At 44.2% G+C, this 18,169-nt stretch overlaps 1 protein-coding gene across 1 annotated transcript; it reads right to left on the reverse strand.

Moving 5' to 3' along the window:
- Positions 1–9,871: 9,871 nt before the first annotated feature.
- Positions 9,872–11,221, reverse strand: LOC120567703 (trace amine-associated receptor 13c-like). Its single transcript, XM_039814672.1, has 2 exons — positions 11,049–11,221; positions 9,872–10,688 (listed from the first exon to the last, which is right to left on the reverse strand). The coding sequence occupies exons 1-2, from the start codon at positions 11,219–11,221 to the stop codon at positions 9,872–9,874; spliced, it is 990 nt and encodes a 329-aa protein (XP_039670606.1).
- Between the last annotated feature and the right edge of the window lie 6,948 nt (positions 11,222–18,169).

Genomic DNA, 18,169 nt, shown 5'->3' on the forward strand with positions numbered 1-18,169 from the left:
TCCTTAACTTCTTACGGGACATGAAATCTGTTTTTGGACTCAAACATCCACACAGACCTCCCTACGTGGCTCTTCACGGTCTTATACTGCATCAGTCTATGTAGTGCTGACAGGAATATAACATGTGAAAAACTTATGAATTACCGTGCTTTACTTTTCGTAGCTATAGTAGTAGCTAGTTTGAACTTGCTGGGCCATCTCAGTGTCTCGACGGCTGCCTCAGTAGTTTTTATTCTGTTCCATCAGCCCCTTACTTCCCCCAATAGATAAATACACTAGATATCGCCTTGACTACGGCAGTTCATTGGAACGAATGCGTCAACAGAGCTGCCATCTTGGAACAGGGGAGTCACTCCTCTTTAATGCATCAGCGTCAATGTAGGCAAAGGTCTAATGGAAATAAAATCACCATAAATCATCATGAATGCGATTTTCTAGTTTTTGTGGTTCGTTCCAAAGGTCAGACATGTATTTATGATCGAGTCCAGAGAAAAAATAAGCTTTTGATATTAATATAATCTACTTTGTTCAAAATGGAATGCCTAGTGCCTGTAAGCCTAGGTTTATAGTCCCATTCTTCCACTTAAGTAAACTTAAGATGAACTATCGACTACAAAACAAAGAGACTAATTAATGTGTTAATACAAAGAATATTTATTATGATCGGTTCACAGATCTGAGTCCAAACAGAAACTTCACCCTTCTGAACTAAGAGTTTCTGCTTCAAAGTGAAGTTTAAACAGACTGACATGTCCAGGCTCACTCCTCCACTATTTATTTCTGTATGTATTTATGCATTAAATATAATTTTAACGGGCACTGAGCTCCAGATCCTGCAGCCGCAGACGGTCTCTGTTGCCCCGCTGTAGCTTCTCTCCTTTTGCCTGCCGCCGGCAAACTTAGTGGAACTTCCCGCCGATATCGACATACAGGTCGTCCTGGACTACGTGTAAGAGCCTCCCGGACTATGTGTAAGATCCTCCCGATCACCACTCTGTCTTTGGCCGGTCCGATCTGGATCAGCGGGGACCGGTGCAGCAGGGAGGCGAAGCGGCGTTTTTGCCCGGGGGAAGAGACGCTGCGGCTGGCCACGGAGCTCTCCGCCTCCCGCTGCCGTCGGAGCTCAGATTGCTGGTCGAAGGCGGCATATATAATCATAAAACACATTGTCACCTGTTAAATGCTATCCCTTGCTGTTTGTTCTTTTCATTTCCTCTATCGAACATCAATAAGCAGCACAAAAGTCCGGCATCTTTAGCGTTGATCTGAATGCGGGAAAACTTCGGACCCCTGTTCCAAGATGGCGGCGGTTTTGACGTATGCTTAGAACCTCAAGGCGACATCTAGTGTATATATCTATGACTTCCCCCAGCCCCGTCCAGTTCTAAGGAACTTTCCAGACAGTGGAAGTTGTATGAAAGTTCTGCTCCAGAACCTGGCTCTCCTGAGCCTGTTCTAGTCGCTTCTGAAACTTACAACTGCTTCCGTGGGCCCTCTATCACTTCTCTGGAGTCAAGCAGGTTAACGGCTTGCCCCCTGCTTGATTTCCTGCCAACTTATAACTATTCTCTTAACAGTCAGCAAGCCGCGGGCCTTCCCACCTCCCATCTATCCTCTCCATTGCAGTCTGATTGAATTTGGCTGGCGCAGTCTTGTTGTTAAGCACTAAAAAATAACACCATTGGATGTTAACCACCCACCGTGCAGGACCAAAAGATGCAGAAGTAGAACCAGTAGGATAATAAAGGGTCCAACAAGTCTTCCAAACCATATGACAATATAGTTGTTTTTTTTATTCCTACCCTCTAATACGACCCATAGGAGCATTATATGAATTAACGCCCTATTGTTGGCAAGAAAATATACGCCACACTACTTTTATTTTCAAACAGGACACGGTCCCCGGTCTCCTGGCTGAAAGTCCTGTGTTAGTTTGACCCATCCACCACCCCGACCTGCTTTCTTACACAGAATTTGGCACCTTATTTAATGCTTTGCTCAATTGGCCTCTTCTGTACATTTGTTTTTGGCACTTCCAGCTGGGAGGAGACCTCGGGGAAGACCCAGGACTAGGTGGAGGGATTATATCTCCAACCTGGCCTGGGAACGCCTCGGGATCCCCCAGTTGGAGCTGGTTAATGTGGCTCGGGAAAGGGAAGTTTGGGGTCCCCTGCTGGAGCTGCTCCCCCAACACCGGATAAGTGGACTAAGATGGATGGATGGATGGAACCTCGCCATTGTCACCAACTGTCCCGTTTGGTATTGAAAACATTGTTCTTTTACTTTTCTTTGAATAATCCTCATCTTTTCGTCGGTTGATTGTTTTAGACAACCTCTTCACCCCAGTGATGTGCCGCCACATTTTAGCTCAATTCAAGGAAATCAAAGACTTGGTTGAAATGTGAAAAGAACAACAGTAAGTGGCAAAAAAGAACTGAGTCACTCAATTCTCACTGGATACCAGCCAACGTTTTACCCACCAATTGCAAAATTCCCCTCCATTTTGCCACCCTTTTGCCTCTATCAGTATTTTGCATAGCTCCTTCAGGGTATTGCAAGCCTGGTAACCCACCAGGCCTAAGTCACTGAGAATTGTTTGTGTATTTTTAAGAAATTTTTAAACTACTTTGACATTGGGTTGGCTTGGAGGAAACTTAGACATAGTCATACTTTCAAATCTCTAGTTAAATTCTGACCCTAATCATAAACCCTAATCCCCCGTTACCTTTTAGCACTGACTTAATATAGGGCCCTATGGAATCTGTTTTATAGCGTTTTTAAATTCTCAATTTCGCGACTCCATCTATGTCTCGTTATAACAGAAACTATCGGGCTGTTCATTAAAGCTGCAATCAGTCTGTGACTGTCCCCACCTGGGCCCTCACTGGAAAAAAAACAGCACTAGCCACCGTGCTAAACAACCTTTCTAGGGGGAACCCTGTCCTTTACTTTAAAAGTAACAAGCATAACATGTATCACTCTGAAAAGGAAAGATGATGTCTCACGTGGTACAGATCGGAGAATATGCAGGACACTTTATTACAGACGGAATACTCAACACAGCTTTGCCCGCCTGCTACGGAGACCAGCGGTGTTGCTCGATGCCTCTTCAGCGGGGAAAGCTAACGCTAGCCGGCCATCAATCCTGCTTGCAAGTGTCCGCTCATTAGACAACAAAGTGGACTACATCCAACTTCAACGAAACTCCCAAGGCGAGTTCAGAGACTGCTGTGTTTTTGTTGTTGTGGAGACATTGCTGAACAACAGTGTACCGGACTATCCAGCTACCAGGCCGGCTGCTCTGTCGCCGGGTAAGACTAGTGGAGGTGGGCTGTGTTAACACAGACTGGTGCAGAAATGGGGTGCTTGTATCCAACTAACTGCTAACTGCTGGTGGAGTTTGTGACTGTTAAATGCCGACCATTCTACATTCCACGCAAATTTACAGCTGTGTTTATACTCAGTGTTTACAGCCCACCAAGCGCTAATGCTAGTACCTATGTGTTAGCTGAACTTTACGGAGCCTATAATGTATGTGCACTAAATGTATGTCGTTTTTATGTAATGTCGTTTTTATATATTGTAGGATTCTCGTAGGGTACAGATTTGATCATTGGCAAATTATCAAAGATGTTTTATCAATATTAATAAAGTTATGAATATGGTTATTAATAACTTTATCAAATCGACAAACAATCAAAACGGGGCACCACCCTGCTAGTCAGGGACCAATAATCAAACTGTGGAACAGTCTCATTTCTGTGGTAATCCTTTAAAAAGGAAATAAAGGAAGGGGTGAATCCAAGCACGGACCTGATCGACCAGCGATTATTACAACAAGTACACAAATAATCACAAGCAACTGCTAATTAAGTATAATAAGATTTATTAACGTCACAATTATCAGTAGCTAATCAATAATCCTTCAATAATAAACTTATATATCTTTTACCATATCACAACCAAAACAAAGCCAAAACAAAGCAGCATGTCATGGACACGTCTGTGTGTGTGTGTGTGTGTGTGTGTGTGTGTGTGTGTGTGTGTGTGTGTGTGTGTGTGTGTGTGTGTGTGTGTGAGCGAAGGAGGAGGGGCGGTGTCAAAATGTAGGCCTAACACAAAAACCAAACTGGCTACTCCTGTGAGCTGCACAAAACTATTTAGCCTCAAGAGGGCGGTAGTGGTGCTGCGTGCACGGGGAGGGGCTGAAGAAGCCGAGGGGGTTGCTAGGCAACGCGCACGCTTAACCTAGTATGCTAGATCATGTGTTAGCTCTGTACAAGGTGATGCCGACTCCACGTGTGAAGCTAGCCTACAGCGTTAGCTCGGGAGATACGCGGCTAGCCTGTGTCGTGTGTGTGTGTGTGTTAGTAAGAGGAGAAAGAGAAGAAGAGTAAAGAAAAGAGGCACTTTGATCTTAATTATCGATAATGACCTAGTTCCCCTCAGCCACTCTGTCCTACAGACTGAGACTTTTGGTTTTGCTGATGGAAACGTCACTATAACCACTCCAGTAGCTAACAGCTGATTTTCGCGATTCTATCGGAGACAGTAACTAAACTCCATGAAAGGAATGAATTAACAGGTAGCGATTACAGTTATACCCAGCTACTTAACACAACATAAACCAACGGTATAATTGATCATTATACATTCACAGAACAGATTAATAATCACAAGACCAGTATATGATTAAAAAAAAAACAATGGTAGCGAACCCTTTGCTCATTAGTAAACACACTACTTATCTCTGCCCAGACGTCAGCCTTTTTACGGTGTGTTCAGTCCGTTTGTTTCTGTCCATAGGTTTCCACAGAAATGAAACGAACGAATCCCGGGCGCTCGTCAGGGCCACGGAGAAACTCCCCTCCAAAAAGGCAGTAAGGGGAAGAGTTTGGTCGACTTTGAGAAGAAAAACGTTGGTTCCTTCTCACTGCAGATATGAAAACACTGGTGCGTTTCCAAGGATCCACCGAAATAAAATCCACTTTCTCCAGAAAATGGAAGTTCAGCACAAGCGCTTGCGCGCCTTCTGTCAGCAACGGAGTTGCAAGTGAAAACCAGGGAGTTTCCTAGGGTCAGGTTATTTATAGGTTCAGACCCCCTGCTGTGTTTATGGTCCCGCTGAACCAATAGGAAGACTCGAAACTCTTGAAAGGGTGAAGACTACAATCTTGTAGTCCTTTGACTTCCTGCCAGTTGTGAGGCGTTTCCCTTCTGGCTGGCATTTTCACATAGAGGTGTGAATTAACCAGGCTTTGGGGTTTACATACAGGCCAAGATTCCTTTGTCTTGGCCACATGTCCCCTTGTCTCTGAGCACATGTGTGTCTTGTATCCAGAGGTCAGTTTAATCTGAGGCCTTTTGGTTAAAATCAGGTTTAACCAGACTCTTGGTCCCCAACAATATTTTAATTGTGTAATCACTTGAGCCACGGTGAAATGTTGTTTCGTGTATATGGTTGAAATGACAATAAAACACACTTGAGTTGAGTTGACTGTCTCACTGTAGGTAGGCGTGGCGCCTACCGTTTACAGACAGACAGTGAGGAGTAGACGCTAAAGCAGCGAAGCAAGTGCATTCTGGGATTTGAGGTCTTTCATCCACATGAGCCAAAAACACATTTCTGGCTTTTCTCGGCCTAGAAGCCACCAATTTCTAAAAAAGGTTCACATTTATACTACATAATTGACCCAATTTAAACATATATTCATCTTTCCAACGGTGAAATATCCCTTTAAATTGAGTGGGGATTGCGTCCCACGCCACATGTGGGACGCAATCCCGGCTCTCCTGGGTGAAAGTCCTGTGTTTTACCCATCCGCGGACTTCCGTCCTTTCATACTACTGGTTACGCCGATAATTCACGCGTAATGTAGGTCAATGGAGGACAAACGGCGTCTTGATAACACGCCAAAATGGCATACGGACATGTTTCAGAGCATCAACACACCTGTCTGAAATGATCAGCTCATTAGTTTGTGTCCTTGGTTAACATGCCATTGTGTACTCTGGCATTATGCTTATGTGGGGATTGGAGACACAAAATCAAAGATATTTTAATTTAGATTTAAATAATTAACAGTTTGTAAGGTTATGATTATAGACCATGTAATTATAATTTTACACCTCTTCCTGCTTAAAAACCCTTTCTGCACACGAGTCCACAGCTTCATTTGGCTTAGCATAGTTTGACTTATTTTACTTTAACTATTACTTACTACAAAGTGTTTGCTGTTTTCTTCACCTCTTTTAGCTTGATTTGTTCAAGTGAGCTACAAAACAGGCCAGCCTGTTCAATATTGATGTTACTCTTTCATCTTGATCTTTAGTTTTCATAGTGGATTTTGGAGTGTCAGTTTGATCCATTCACACTTCTTAAAGATTATGCCATCATTATGTCTGATGCTACTATTGTGCTCTCATCCTTGTGGTGTATGTTACGTGTACCCACATTCATCTTATCACAGTTTTGCTAAATAGACTACATTTTTGGTGCTTTGATGAAGTGCAAAAAAAATGTTCAACGTTTCCATGGTAGCTGTTTTTTCAGTGAATAACTCCATTGGAGTGTCTTGCTCTTTCACTTACTTTTGGGTGTACTATATTTCTCAGCTCTGGGATGAGTGCGGTTGGCCACATTTCATATACCTTACATACCCGAGGACATTTCCAATAAATCCCTTGATGATAATTAGGGGCCGAGCAATGAAGCTGCGTGGACCCTATTGTTTTTGCCTGTATTATTAGGGGCCACAGACACGATGTCACTGAGCACTTTGTACCGTTGATTCTTCAAGACAAGTGATAAGTTTCAAAAATGGGAACATTTGTATTTTTTAGGGACACCTGTGTTTTTAGTGACATCTGTGACACCTGTCTATAGCCTCATTTGATCCTACAGTGTTGTTACACTGTACTTGCTTTTGGATCATTACAAAAAATAATGCAAAATTATTATCTTAAAATAAAACATATAGTGTCTCTTGCATCACATAAATTATGAACAAGTATCTAAGTGGTCTTGAAGAGGATTCTCTTTTTCTGTCTCTCATTTGGACTCGGCCTTGACTAGTGCTGGTCTTGGACTTGACAAAGGTTGACTTGACTACACCACTATTCACCTTGTCATCTCAACTACTTTACTTCACTTCTATCCTGCAAAATACAAGTCAACAGCTCCATCTTCTGGCAAGTCAGGAGAGCATTTCATGAATAACTGCGGCAGTTAATGGGCCCTATCTTGCACTCAGCGCAATTGCCTTTGTACACCGACGCATGTATCATTCCTATTTTGCACCCGACGCACAGCGGACTTTTCCCTCCACAGACGCACGTCGGTAAATTAGGGAATGTATTTGCGCTCCCGGGGGCGGTTCAGCGAAAAGAGGAGGCATGTTCCGGCGCAAACGTTACTTTGTGCTATTCTGCAGTTTCAGAAAACAATTCCGCCACTGACCAGGAAAAACCTGGTCTAAAGTCAGTGGCGCTAGTCTAAAGTCAGTAGCGCGTTATTCAGATGCTATTTTAGGGGCGCATGCTTGGCCATAATGTAGCGTGTGCACAACGCGCATACACTTCTCTCATCTAAATAGATGCAGCAGTTCCCATTTTTGCAAACCATACATAATTACAAAGGAAAATATTACTGAAAATGCCTTCAGGTGTTTGGATAGGTCAGGAGGCATTTTACAGTACAGTCCTCAAAAAGTCGCAGCATTCTTTGTGGCTTGTTGTGTTTTACACAACATTTCCATGAATCATGGATGTGTTGATGACATAAATGAGGAAATATTAGAGGACTTAAGGAGACGTGATGTTGAACTACGGTGGGATTGGACACTCCGGCGGGATCTGCTCCGGGAGTGGCAATGCGCAATGCGCTCCTGGTGGAGCGGGTGGACGGAGATGGAGTGGGGGGAGGAGGAAGGGGCACAACAGGAGCAGGTGGTGCGTTTGGAGGCCCATGCTCCATGGCTGCAGCAATCCTCTCCAGACTTGAGGAGATGTGCCCGAGAGGCCGCAGCAACATCGTCACCCAGCCAAGACGGGCATTTGTTACTTTGCCGCATCCCGGACAGCTCCCGCTGGCGTGCGCCAGGCAAATCCGCCGTCATAATAGCAATCCGCCACGGAACAATACGCCTGCTCTTAAAGGGAATGTGAGATGACGCTCTGATTGGTTATTTTCCCGTTACGCCCAAACCACACCTAGCTACTTCAGACCAACCCATTTAAGATTTGCGTCGGGCGCAAGAGTCATTTATCCTGCCGTTATAATAGCAACAGCGCCAGAGATCCGCCCACAAAGCTACTTGCGTTTGGCGTTTCACACTTGCGTTTCAGATCGTTAAAATAGGGCCCTAAGTGTTCACATAATGTAGCTCTACACTGAACAATAATTGTTGCATGACACAGGCTGCTATACTAAGGGTGTTTGTTGCAGACATCTGTCATCCAAGTGGACCGAAAAGTGGACCAACAAAAAAAGGACTCAGGCTTTAACACCTGCCTCATTTAATTTGGTTGAATCACACTAGGGTTGGTTTTCCCCCCTTTGTGCGGTTCTTTTGGGCAGGTTTGAATGCAACAATCCCACTCAGATGCCCAGGAGTATGAAGGCTAATAAAACACATAGTTTTGTTTTTGTTCTGGAGTTTTCAACATGTCATTATTGTCTCTTGTCATTTCACAACAGTGTGAAAAATCGATAAAAAGACACAACATTACTTTGTGAATATGTCTGTGTATTATCATATGTCACTTTACAACACATCACTATGCTATGTAACATGTAATAATTTTGATAATTTTTTTAATGAAACTGATTTAAAATTGCAACCCATTACCCTTTACATAATTAGTGAAACTTTAACTTTCTCTGTCCTATGATTACATGTTTCTCTGGAAATGTGACTGAAATGATCTGATGAACTGTAGATAATCCTGTCTTTTCAAATAATCAATTTTTTTTATTTCTCGCAACAGGACTTCATAGTGATTTAAATAATTCAGTCAAAAAGACAAGATATGTTATACTGGGATCAAATATGAATGACACTAAACTGAAATGATTAAAACAACTTTGTAAAAGGGCCAAGTGTCATACATGTGTGAATTTAAAGCTTGCATTAAACTGGGTGATTAATAGTATATGGTGCTTGTGACTCTTTCTTTAAATGCAGCAGCATCAGAGAGACAAAATACACGACAAGATAAAGCTGAAGCACAGGCCTTTCATCTGTTGTTCATACACAATTTAGACTTTTAGACAGGAAAGCATATTTTCACGTTCTGTATACAACAACTGATCACTGAACAGTAGGAATATTTTCATTCCTTTTTTCCTCAGACCGAGTCTGATCTCAGTCCCTCCACAACCTCTCTACAGCATGTTGGTCTCACAGGAGCCAGGCTGCAGTATCTGAATCTAAAACAAGGCATAGATCACAGGGTTTAGACAAGAGTTAAAATAATACAGATGGACTGCAAATGATGCAGATGATGCAACTATCAAGTTGTCACCGATGAGTTAAAGCAGGAGTAAAACAAGGCATAGATCATCAATAAATGTTATACAGGGATCAAATATGAATGACACTTGACTGAAATGATTAAAACAACTTTTGTTCCTAAGCTGAAAGGGAAGATGAGGTTTTTATACCGACAGTGTTATCTGAAACACAACAGTGGATTTTTTTCTATACTGGAAACATACATACACATGAAAGGTTCCCTAGGAAAAAAAAGACTGCATGAGTGTCATACATGTGTGAATTTAAAGCTTTGACATTTCACTCACTGAACAGCAGGAACATATTCATTCATTTATCCTTAGACCGAGTCGGATCTCAGTCCCTCCACAGCCTCTCTACAGCATGTTGGTCTCACAGGAGCCAGGCTGCAGTATCTGAAGAGTTACAATGAGTTTAACTGCTTTTCTAAACCAGGGGTAAAAAAATGCATAGATCACAGGGTTTAGACAAGAGTTACAAAATAACACAAATATAACATAGGATACAGCTGAAGAATTTCCCAGGCTGTCACCTGCAAGAGAGACAGAGTAATATGGGCAGAAACACATTAGAAACACAACTACAAGAACACCAAGAGTCCTGGCTGCTTTCAGCTCTGATTTCTTTGCCTTTGGAGTCACTGAAAGCTGGAGTGTGACAGCTGTAACGTGAGAGCGCATGGCACGAGCCTGAGACACAGCCACGGCAAATACTCTCAGATACAGAGCTATGATGACAATAACTGGAACAATAAAGTTCAAAACAAGATCAATATTCACTGAGATATTGTCAATGACGAACACACATTCTCCGTAGCAGGATTTATACCTCCCTGGTTGAGTCAGGTCTTCCTTCACATAGAGAAAGCTGTAGGAAACAGAACAGAGCCAACATAGACAAACACAGAGTTTAACTCTGTTGACAGTGATTCTGGTGTTGTAATGCAGAGGGTCACAAATAGCAACGTAACGGTCAACTGATATGAGCACTATGTCACCTATTGAGGATGCCGGAATGATGGCTGATAGAATATTATAAAGAAAACACACAAAGTCACCAAGAAACCAGCAGGATGTTCTTCGGAGGATTTCTCCCGGCATCACCACGAGGCCCACTAGAAGGTCTGAGACAGCCAGAGAGAGGAGGAGGATGTTGGTGGGTGTGTGGAGCTGCCTGGAGGGAAAGAGAAAAGTATTATTAAACCAACAAGTCCTCCTATCTTAATGACAAACAAACATTTTATGTTAGTTCTTTCTTAAACACTTGAAAAAAATCATTCCAAAAACACGAGTTTTTTTTTCCGATCTTTCATAGAAACAGGCCTTATTCTGAGCAGTCAGTTTGATTATCACAGTATGAAAAGAACAGGTGTTACATTATAATAACATCATAAATAGCTCCCCCAAGCATCCTTCTAAGCCATGACATTGAGACATTGAGACATCAAGCCAGCATGAACAATACCAGGACCCTGAAACTGACACACAGTGTTCATATATCTAAAACTTCAATTGTTGAGACAATAATCTTAACCTGAAGTGGGAGACTGAGAGGATGACGAGCAGGTTGAGAGCTACAGTGAGCAGAGAGATGGAGTAGAGAAAAATGTGAATGAGCATCACTTCAAACCAAGGAGATGTCAGCTTCCTGCAGGAGGTGTTGAAGAGTTGTGGAAAGCAGAGCTCTGCTCCGTCCTGTGTCTCCATCATCAGTGGGAGGATGAGAGAGGCCTCAGCTCTCTGCTTCAAACTCTGTCGTACAAATGATTTCTCTCTTTCTACTGCTGTCCCCACCCTTCATTTTCTCCCTCTCAATCTCTGTTGGACACTGATGTTCTTTTTTTGCTCTACACATCACAACGTCATCTCCTACACTTTCTCTGTTAGTCCACAAGCCTTTCAATAATCATTTTTCTTCTCAATCCTCCGGTGTTCTGCCTTTCTGTCAATCTTCTGTCACCCCCAGATTCCAGACTTCCAGATCTCAACCCAGCTGAACACGTGTAACAGCATGGCCTGGAGCAGGTATAAGCACTTTAATCCTTAGACAATTGGGCAGCAGGTCAGTGAATCAGTTTGTTTCAAGCTTACTGAACCCTTAAGTCTTCAACAGCTTCCTAGTAAAAGCCCCATGCATTTTCTTTTATGGCGTCAGGTTTATGTCATATCTCCCGATAAAACATGCTCATGAAGAAATTATATAATTTCAACAATCGAGAGTTGTACAGGCAGCTGCGAGCGTGAAACAAAACACAAGGAGAGGGAAAGAATGGCATCTTTGCGTGTAAAACTAAGCATCACGCACACAGAGCAGCCACCATGTGTCCATGACTCTCTGATTTGCGTGATCTTGAGGGCAGAAACTCTCTCGCAGGTAAACTCTCCTCTCAAAGTTGATTTCTGCTCGCTCAAATGAAACAGACTTTTGACGTTGTGGAGGGGGATACCAAGGGAGACACTGGCCCTGACGATAATAAATACCTGGTATACATACGAATTACAGTAGTTTACTGTTCGTAGCTATATGTACGTATGGTTCATGAGAACAGCCGGTCTGGTTTGATCTTGTTAGGCCATCTCAGTGTCTCGACGGCTGCCTCAGCAGTTTATTCTGCTCAGTCAGGCCCTCTGTTCCTGCCACTACCCCCAGGCCCATGCACTTCTAAGGAACTTTCCAAAGTTGCCACCAGATGCCCTGACACTTTCCCATCGGTCTCCCATCCACCTGTGCACTACTTCCTGAAGCTCCGCACTGCCATCTGTGAGCGGGTGCCAGAGTTTGGCCAACAAGGTGAAAGTTCTGCTTCAGAACCTGGCTCTCTTTAGCCTGTCCCCTCTTAATCTTCCAAACTCTGCTCCCAGACCTCCAGTGCCTTCATGGGCCCTCTAGCACCTCTCTGGAGTCAAGCAGGTTGACCGCTAGCCCCCTGCTTGATTTCCTGCCGACTTATAACTATTTAGATTCTCTGCCTGCGAGCATAGCCTAACAGTCAGCAAGCCTTGGGCCTTCCCATCTCCCATCCATCCTCTCTATTGCAGTCTGATTGAATTTGGCTGGCGCTGTCTTGTTGTTAAGCACTAAATAACACCATTGGATGTTCCCCACCCACCATGCAGGACCAAAAGATGCAGAAGTAGAACCAGTAGGATATTAAAGGGTCCAACAAGTCTTCCAAACCATATGACAATACAGTTTTCTTATTCCTACCCTCTAATACAACTCATAGGAGCATTATATGAATTAACGCCCTATTGTTGGCAAGAAAATACGCCCCACTACTTTTATTTTCAAACAGGATACGGTCCCCGATCTCCTGGCTGAAAGTCCTGTGTTTGTTTGACCCATCCACCACCCCAACCTGCTTTCTTACACAGAATTTGGCGCTCTTATACTTATACTTACTTCCTTATTTAATGCTTTCCTCAATTGGCCCCTTCCGTACATTTTGGTGTACTCCGGCAGCACTACAACCCTCTTTACCTGCTAAATCCTCCACTTTATTCACCAGCTGCTCTCTACCTGTGTATTTGCTGCTGAGCTACACCAAACTCTTTGGTACAGTGGGTTTTAGAGTCCTGAAATGGACTCTGATGATAGGTGAGCGCCTGGCATCGTAAGGCATATTGGTGGTGGTAGTGTGGTCCCCCCCAAAGCGCTTTGAGTGTCTATGATAAAGCGTTATATAAATGTATGGAATTATTATTATTGTAAGAGCTGTGAGAGTGAACAAAAACAATAAAGATTTGGGCCTGAAAACATGAAAACTGAGTTAAAAACAGTCTGTAGAGCTGAGAGGAGCTGCACAGTCAGGAGATAATTCTCTTTGGATTTGTGACAGACAGCAACCCCTCACATTACACATGCTAATTGAATCCCTTTTATGTTAAAAAAAATCCAAAGAATTCCACTTGATTAAATTATTGCATTGTCAGACACAATATCAACTGAAAAAACATTACTGTTCAGTAATGATTACATCATATGTTGATGGGTTCATGCTGATGCTTGTTTGTCTTCACACCTCTGCTGGCAGGGACACCTCATTGGTCGAGATGTCATCATCTGACTAACCCATGCAGGTGTGAACTTCCTGTCCTGTCGGTTGATTGTTTTAGCCGGCCTCTTCACCCCAGTGATGTGCCGCCACATTTTTTAGCTCAATTCAAGGAAATCACAGACTTGGTTGAAATGTGAAAAAAACAACAGTAAGTGGCAAAAAAGAACTGAGGATGCAACAGCATCCACAACACACCAATATGCCCAGAAATACTGCCACGGACATAAGCATGGAGAGCACAATTGCTTTGTATTTGCCAAAAACTTCCTCCAGCCAACTGGTGATGGGGTTTTCAGCCACACCCGAGTTCTCTGCTAGTTCATTGGCTAGAGAGGTCAACCCCTCCAAGGCTCTAGTGATGCTACCATCTGGGGCAGTATTATTGGGAATAAATGTACAACAAGCATCTCCAAACATGTGGCACACACCCCCTTTTTCTGCTAACAACATGTCTAGTGCCATACGGTTCTGAAATGCCATGAGTGAGGAGGCGGCTAATTGTTCGGACACACCCCTCAGGCCATCCCTAGTCCGGTTCAAAAACCTATGCTGGTTGTAGTATATATAATTTATCCAGTCCACATTCTTGTTTGTAGTTATCCAGGGCAGTATAGACTCAAAACCCTTTGCTATCTGATTCTGAGCTTTGAACTCCTCTGGTACACCCCTTAGTATTCCAATTGCATCTATATACACCCTACTATCTATAGACCCGAACGGGGTGCTTGGGTCTCCCCATGTACCAAAACCCAAGTCAGTGTCTCTTTTAGCTCTCTTCAAGGAATGTTTGTGATAGGTAGACTGTACTGTCTCCTCTAGTTTCCCTGCGCTAATAGGAAGCATGGTAATCGGCAATAATAGGGCCACTAAGGCGCAGGTGCCCCCCCCATTTAGCAGGTAAGGATGGTCTAAGGCGGGGATGTGTCCCACACATCCACCAGACATCAGCGAGTCCCTTACTATGATTGTTAAACATTGGCTGTGTGACATTGGGAACGAACGAAGATGTGTTGTAGGTGTACATACAAAACTTCTTAGGTAGGTGTCCCACATTCATGGTGGAGCTGTTGGGTTGTGTGATGCAAGTATAGTTACCAGGGTAGGCGACCACTCCTGGAGGCGGTTGTATTGCACGCACTCTGGGATACAGGAGAGACAGGGTCCTGCAGACATCACTTTCCATGGTCACATCACTGTAAAGACTTAACATACAATTATAACCAATAGGGTTGTCCACCGGTGAGAGTGGGAATGGTACTGTCCCCAAATGAGGTCTTGCTTTAGCACAGATAACACAGTCAGACATTTTATGTGTTCTAGCAGTATATTTCATCATTTTGAGCCACGTGTTACCTGAGGGTGTGAAACCAGTTTCCATCTCCAACCTTTCCTCAATGGTAAAGTCCTCTAGGTTCAAATATTTTACTAATGGCCCTTTAGAGTCTTTCAGGACACCCATACCTGTGTTCATTGCGTCAACCTGGACAGTAATGGATGTGGACAGTGTTCTATTACTCCATGGGTCTGTGACTCGAATGATGAACTAACGGATCTTTCCCTTCAGCATACAATCCCATAACATAAGTCCCTGCATCCTCTGGTTTTGGATCCTTCAACGTCACATATATAGGATTACATTTCTGTTCCTGGCATCGTCCTTCCTGCTTTCTACCTACACTGTGGGCTAGATTTATCAAGCCGTTTGCGCCTGTTTCCAGGCGCTAATTGGTCGCAAAGACGGACGTAACCGATGCGGGCTATTTACAAACAGGGCGCACTTGGGTAAAATCGCAGATTGTCTGCCACATGAGCGAGAAGAGACAAGTTGCGCTTTCAATATGCGTTCGTGGGAGGGTCGTGGGGAAAGTGGGAGTTCCACCCAAAAGGTGGGAGGATAAGCGCAAAGTGCCCCTAATTATATATTCCGTGGTATTTACAAAGACTGTCAGTAAGAGCGCGCCTCTATTCTGCGGGGGAAATTCTCCGCCTCTTTAAAGCAGGTCTAAACCAGCTGCAGTCGAGTTTCCTCGTAGACCTTTATGCCGCTGGTGAAATGGCAACAGTAATTTGAGCAAGACGAAGACATAGGCGAGGCTGAAAATATTTTTAACAGAAGAATCACACTTTGTCAGTGAACATAACATCATTTAGCGTTACAGATCAAGCAGCCATGCAATATTAGAGTTACTGGAAGAAATCAAAGATGAAATTGAATCTCCCACTCAGCGTTCACATCCCATTCCAGCAGTTGTTAAACTCCTCGCTACATTACAAATATTGGCATCAGGATCATTTCAAACAGTCATAGCATCAGCAGTGGGAATATCGCAGTCTGCACTCAGCCGTATCATAGCACCAGTACCGCTTTGCTACAGCGCAATTTACGGTATAGTGGGCGGAGAAAGACGCTGATTGCCTGATGGGTGTCAGGGTTGATAAATACTACGCAAACTGTGGAAGCATAGCGTGCGCTATTACCGAACTCGCATAAACAGACGCAGCGCAAACTGCGCTAGTGTTAGTAAATCAGGCCCTCAGTCTGGATTTCAGGTCCCTTATGTGTTATCGTAAGGTGCATTGTATCATATGGTTTACATCCCACATTTCCCCAATCTGAGCCTGTGTTAGCTATGGCACACTTCCAACTGCCACACCACTTGTCTGAGTTGGTCGTGACGCATATGTATATGACTTCCTCTCTTCTGTCTTTGGTGTTGCATGGCACTATGTCGCATAGGTCTAATAGGGGTGTGCTTGTGTGTCCCTTTGTTCTAGTCACCTCAACCTCCCTTCTTCCTCTGTCATATTTGGTATCTATGAACCAAAATAACAACATAACGAGTATGGCTGTAGACATTAGCATACCTACCCAGACCTTCCACATGCATCCATAGTAGTATTTTGGTCTGGGTTCACTCCCTTGGCCTGATTGCCTAAGTTTGAACGGGAGTGGCATTGTTGATCAAATCAGCTCTAACTTTCCTCAAATCATGGGAAGGTGTAGGTGCTGGGGCACAATGTGTCAGGTGGTGCCAAGCAGCTCCTGCCTTGCCTTTTACTTGGACAGAGTGTCAGGTAACCTCCCTCACTACGTACGGTCCAAGCCACCTGGGCTCGGTCCACTTTCTCTTGTGGACTTTCACTCGCACCCAGTCACCTACCTTGACACTGCACCTGTTCAGATAAAACTAAAGTAAGACTTTCCAGTCTTACTAATCAACGGCCGTCAAAGGCTGCAGACGTATGCCATACTCGATGATGGCTCAGAAAGAACAATCATTTTGACCCGGCAGCGTCTCAGCTACAACTTAAAGGACCAAAAGAGATCCTCAATCTCAGAACCGTGCGGCATGAGGTAATCCCCATGAGTGGTGAGACCATCTCCTGTCATATCTCCCCTGTGAATCAAAAGAAGATTATGTTCCCTATAGCCAATGCCTTTACTTCCCCAATCCTCAACTTGGCTGAGCATTCTTGTCGTGCCTCTGACCTGCAGAGGGAATATTCCCACTTGCGAGGCTTACCCTTACCGGACTTTGTCCACGCTTGGCCATTAATCCTGATAGGCTCAGATCATTCCCATTTGTTGGCGCCCAAAGAGCCTGTCCGCACTGGACCTTATGGGGGACCCATCGCCGTTCATACTGCCCTGGGATGGGCTGTCCAAGGCCCATCCAATGCCTTACCTCAATCTCCTCCTTCGGGTGCCCAAGCCTTGTTCACTCTTTGTGATCGTGTATCCTGGCCAGCTACTGCGGAGTTGATGGAGAATGTGGAGAGACTGTGGAGACTGGATTCCTTCCCACATCATAAGGAGAAGGAAGTAACCCGATCTAAACAAGATCATTATTGCCTGGAACTGCTTGAGACTAAGACTGCCATCAAAGAAGCAGGGGAGGTCTTGCGTCGTGCTACCCCACTGCTCAGAGCACCCAACAGTCCCAAGTTATTCTCCTCAGTCCATACCATGTTGCCATGGCTCCGTGGAACCGAGCGCAGACTGATGAAGGACCAAGAGTTGATTGAGATCTACAACCAGGAGATCCAGAAGCTGGTCGATATGGAGTACGTGAAGGAGGTGGAGCCCAAAGATGACCAGCCGGAGTCAGAAACCTGGCTAGTTCCGCATCATGTTATCAAACAAGCCAGTGGGAAACATTGACTGGTGTTCAACTGCTCTTTTCAACTGCATGGTCTTAATTTGAATCGTAGTCTACTCCCTGGTCCAACTCTCGGTCCCTCTCTTCTTGGTGTGCTCCTCCGTTTCCGTGAGCACAGTGTGGCCATCAATGGTGACATAAAATCTATGTTCCACCAAGTTCACCTACTCCCTGCTGACCGGCCATTACTCAGGTTTCTCTGGCGAGCTATGGCTCAGGCAACTCACCCAAAGACCTACGAGTGGAAAGTGTTACCTTTTGGCACAACTTGTAGTCCTTGTTGTGCCATTTACGCCCTGCAGCGTCATGCGAAGAAGCACCCAAAGAGTGACCATGAAGTGTTGAACTCAGTGCTCAGCTTTTTCTATGTTGACAATTGCCTGCAAAGCTTCAACACATCAGCCAAAGCCAAAGCCCTGCTGGACAAACTTCGTGCC

The sequence above is a fragment of the Perca fluviatilis genome, chromosome 11 (genome assembly GCF_010015445.1).
Source record: "Perca fluviatilis chromosome 11, GENO_Pfluv_1.0, whole genome shotgun sequence".
NCBI classification, from domain to species: domain Eukaryota; kingdom Metazoa; phylum Chordata; class Actinopteri; order Perciformes; family Percidae; genus Perca; species Perca fluviatilis.